At 31.7% G+C, this 4797-nt stretch overlaps 1 protein-coding gene across 1 annotated transcript; it reads right to left on the reverse strand.

The window, feature by feature from the left end:
* Positions 1–982: 982 nt before the first annotated feature.
* LOC130933323 (probable glycerol-3-phosphate acyltransferase 2) lies at positions 983–4103 on the reverse strand. The gene is made up of 2 exons (XM_057862910.1): positions 3221–4103; positions 983–2013 (listed from the first exon to the last, which is right to left on the reverse strand). The coding sequence occupies exons 1-2, from the start codon at positions 3986–3988 to the stop codon at positions 1117–1119; spliced, it is 1665 nt and encodes a 554-aa protein (XP_057718893.1). The 5' UTR covers positions 3989–4103; the 3' UTR covers positions 983–1116.
* Between the last annotated feature and the right edge of the window lie 694 nt (positions 4104–4797).

A 4797-nucleotide genomic window follows, 5' to 3' on the forward strand; every position in this document is an offset into this window, starting at 1 on the left:
AGATGACCAAAGTTGGGTTGGCGAATTAATTTTTAAATGTCCCGCACCCAAATATTGTTGGATTACCCTACTACAGCAAATACGAGCCCATTTAATTTTGTGAAGTCATATTTCAGTCCCAGAAAACTCGATCAATCATATCATATCCAAGTGTATTTAATTTCAGTTAAATATAAAACAATCAATGGCATCATGTAGTAGAGTCAAGACTTAAGACATACAGAGGTGTTATATGGAGAAATAAATAAATAAATAATGAACCTTTAGCTACTGACATGGTAGCTATAACTAGGTGAGCCATGTCGTTCAGATACTCCATCCATGGCCACACAACATGATTTCAAAATAATTAGATGAAACAAATAGTTAAAGCAGGTTAGGACTTAGAAGGGTCGACACTTCATTAGTTGCAACAATGAATACCCAACCACCATATATGCCACTATACATACGACATGGAACATTAACATGAGGAAAATACAACCTATAGACACTTGTGTAGACAACACTACCCCATTCAGGTTATATTAGAGATATATATATATGATTATTCATGTTATTCTTTTTTATTAGTTTAAAAAATTTAGAGTTTTATTTTTAATAAATTTTAAAATTAAAAATAATTAGCATAACGTAAAGAAAGTATGAGAAATCAATAGAATATTTGTACAATGTGTACAATGGAGGTTTATAGAGTATTAGAAATATAACCATTAGTGTTACCTTTTTTCATTAGCTGAAATTTTTGAGATGAGTGGTATCATGACATGGTATTAAAATGCTAGACCTAAAAAGTTAAGAGTTCGATACTTAGCTTAGTGAACCTAAAATCAATTTAAGTTTTTGGAAGTACTCGAATGGTTATTTATATAAAACCAATCTATTATCATATATATAATATAAACTATCAATAATTATGTTAAAATTTATTTTATTATTTTTAAATGTTGGGATAATCTCTATTTACATAACGAGAAATACATGAATAAAAATCAATATTTATTATTATTATTATTATTATTGCTTTACATATGTACAAGGATAATAAATGGCAAAAAAAAATTAATAAACAAAATGAAAAGTATCTCCATCTCTCTCATTATATATATATGAGTACTACTTGTTGGAACTGCTGGAAACAATGCCTTCATTACCCGCCAAAATCAAGTACTTGTCTTTTCTTGTAAGTTTGGTGCATTGAAATCCCAAAGCCTCAGCAATTTGACTCTGAACTCGATTAGCAACTTCAAACCTGCTGACATTATCATCATCATCCGAAGAAGAAGAAGTGGTGACAGTGTGAAGAAGGTGAACGGAGTAAGAAGGGAAAGGGTTCATGAGAAAGAAGAGAGGGTCCATGCACTTAAGACCCCCAGCGGTTGTACCATGAAACATGCTCACATGGCTATCAATTGCAACCGGTGATATCTCATCACATAGTTCAGAAAACAAAGGACTAAACCTTAATAAATATGGCTCTCTACATGTGGTCCCTTCAGGGCACACAACAAGGTCCCCTTCCATTAACAACTCCTTCATCATCCTCGCATCTTCCTCGCGCTTCCGAGTTAACCTCACCGTCTTGATCGGCGCTAGTATCTCCGACATTCTGCTTAAGCTATATGTTACCGCTACTACTTTCTTGCGCAACAAGAATGACAAGTACAAAGGGTCCAACAATGTTCTGTGGTTACACACGTACATGTTTCCCTTTACTTTCTCTTCATTATTATAAGCATGTTCATTTGTTTGCGCCGGGAGTGAACTGTCCAGGCGCATGCCGGTTAGGGCTAATAGTGGAATTGAGATGTCAAAAGGGAGGGTGAGTCCGGCAACGATTCGGACGAAGGCGAGGACGACTGCGAACGGAAACCATGTCAAGATGACAAGAGAATCCAATGGTGTGGGTCTGAGCGCTAATCTTCCGTCATGAAAAATGAGTGATTTAGGGTATTTGTTTCTTGATAGCTTTTGCCAGCTCTTTTTGTCTCCGTCGCTCACCAAGTACACTTCCTAATAATTATTGGTCACACAAAACACACAAATTAGACGAAATTACTTGTGGCTTCTTCTTTCATAATCAACATATTTTCATGATCCTATCTACTTTTTATGGTGAAACTTCAGGTGTAGTCAATTTTACGTGAAGTTGATAGTTGAGAATCATTAGATAAAAATTTAGTTAAATCAGTTAAATCATCTAATATTTCTCAATTATCAACTTTACGTGAAGTCGACTACACCTGAGTTTCCACTATTTTTATTTAGATGCATGCTGCTAATTACAAGATAGAAAATTTTTAGGACTTTAATTTTCATATTAATAATTTCATTAGATATATAATCATTTATATATATTGTTTTATCAACTTAAATTTTTATGACAAAAATTTAAGGTTTATTTATATTGATTCTCGAATAAAATAAAAAATTGTGTAAAGTCACAAAAACTCAAAAAATAATGTAAAGAGATTATATTTAAAATATAATTATTGATGTATTTTTTTTATCAGTTTCATATAATTGATATTCTATCTTTTGCAATCCGTTCTCACGGTAGTTAACATGTAATAAATCAAGCCACAAAAAAAAATCATGTTCTAGATCAATTAATAGTAAATTTGCATACTGATGAATAAGTTTAATTTCATACACCAACAATTACTATTCAATTAAATTCATACATTTATTAGATAGTTATTTAAATAATGAGTTTAAAAACAACTACTTTCACGGATACGATAACAAATGATTAGATGTGTATTATATAGATTTCTTTATATAAATAAGCATGTCTTAACCCTAAAATTAATTAATCACATATTACATACAAAACCAATCTCGACCACTATATATGGTAACTCTGTGAATTAAGGTGATTGTTTTTCCTTATTTTAATAATGAAACTTGAATACAAATTATAGTTTACAAACACTTTATGTTAAAAATAATTGGGTCTGTATATATGTAATATTATAAACAGATTAAATTTCTGAAAATAGTAATATTATAACATTATTATATTAATGTTGCTATGCATATATACAATAAATTTATGAACATATAAAAAATTTTAAAAAAATCAACAACACTTAATATCATCGAATAAAATACCACAAGCAAGAAGCGATAAATGCACCCAATAAGTTATACATTATATATAAATTAAGTATATACGAAAAAGTTAATAATAATAATATAATTGATATAGAAGACCAACCTTGCAACGGGAAAAGATCTCATGATGACGAAAATCCTTATTACGGAATCCTGAAATTCCAATAATATTGGAAGAACAACTTCCTTTCCCTTCTTGAACAAGCTCCAAAGCATTATTATTATTTTTTCTCTCTTCCATAAACCCTAAGAAGTAACCACAAAACTCTTTCATTTCTCTTCCCACAACCAAGTCAACCTTCAAATACTCCTTCAAGAAACACTCTACCATGACACGTGGCATCTTGCTCAACCCAACTCTCTTTCCAGCACCATTCACCACCTCAAAAATCTCTGAACCTACGTCTTCCAACAAGAATTTTGGAAGAACAGCACTCCCAACTCTAAAGCTTTTCTCTTTGATCCCAAAGAAGCACACCATCACCATTATCTTCATCCCCAAATCTTCTCCGACTAAGCAAACAAGTGGGTACGTGAGAACGAGAACAATGGCTCTTACGAGCCCTCCGGCTTCGAAAGCAACGAGCATGAAGTAAGGGAACACCGAAGAAGACCTCAGGAGCGCACCCTCTACGTCGAACAAGAGGGTGTGCTCCTTGAGGTCTGAACGGTGAAGAAGAGAAGAAGAATAAGAAGAGAACTTGCGGTACTTATTGAACGATGATTGAGTGGTTGCAATGGTGGTGGTGATGTAGCTAATACTATTGGTTCTTTGGAAGTTCTTGAGCGGCTTGAAGAAGAAACGGTACCAAAAGAAGAAAAGGGATTTGAAAAAAAATTGAATGGTGAACATTTTAGCCATCTCCACCATATAATATTGTATCTGCGTGACAACTTGATTTAAATATATATCTTAGAGAATGTGCAAAGCTAATGTTAAGGTTGCAAAGGATACAAAGCAATATGCTTGAGAAATGTTGTGTATGTGATTGCTAGCTTATGTCCTTGGACTTTATTAAACACTATGTATTTATACTAGGATAAATCCAAAAAAACCCTTGTTTTCCCTATTATTACGAAAAGTGCCATGAATGAACCTTTTCTTATTATCCTTTTGTCTTGGTCGTTAGGGGTCAATTTTCATTGACCTGGTTTTGGTTGCAACTTGCAAACTAATTACTTTTCTTAATCAGAGAAAAATATACAATTGTATCTTCAATACGTCTTTTTATGTAAAATTTTATATATTTTTTTAGAATTATAAGAATTAAATTTTAATATCATATTATAAAATTACTTGTTTCAAAATCTTATACAAATAAAAAGATGTACGCTAATGATTTATAATTCTATCGCATATTAAAGTAGTACTACTTCAATCCAGGTCTGTTAACAATTAGACAAGGCTATTCCTTCTAGAAATTTAATTTTCTTATTATTTTAGGTATTCTATCGTTTTTTAGATGTCATTATAGGACACCTGCTGCATGATTTAATTTGTATAGCTAGCTAAAGATAAGTATAAATTATTGGTAATAATGACGGGAGGCAAATTTTCTCTTAAATTTTATTTTTAACAAATTATCTTAATTTAATCTTTGTACTTATGTTCAAATATTGGGATTAGTATGTTCTGCCATCAGTTGGTTAAAAATCATACAAGAGAGCTATGGTTGACTT

Source organism: Arachis stenosperma, chromosome 6, assembly GCF_014773155.1.
Source record: "Arachis stenosperma cultivar V10309 chromosome 6, arast.V10309.gnm1.PFL2, whole genome shotgun sequence".
Taxonomy (NCBI): domain Eukaryota; kingdom Viridiplantae; phylum Streptophyta; class Magnoliopsida; order Fabales; family Fabaceae; genus Arachis; species Arachis stenosperma.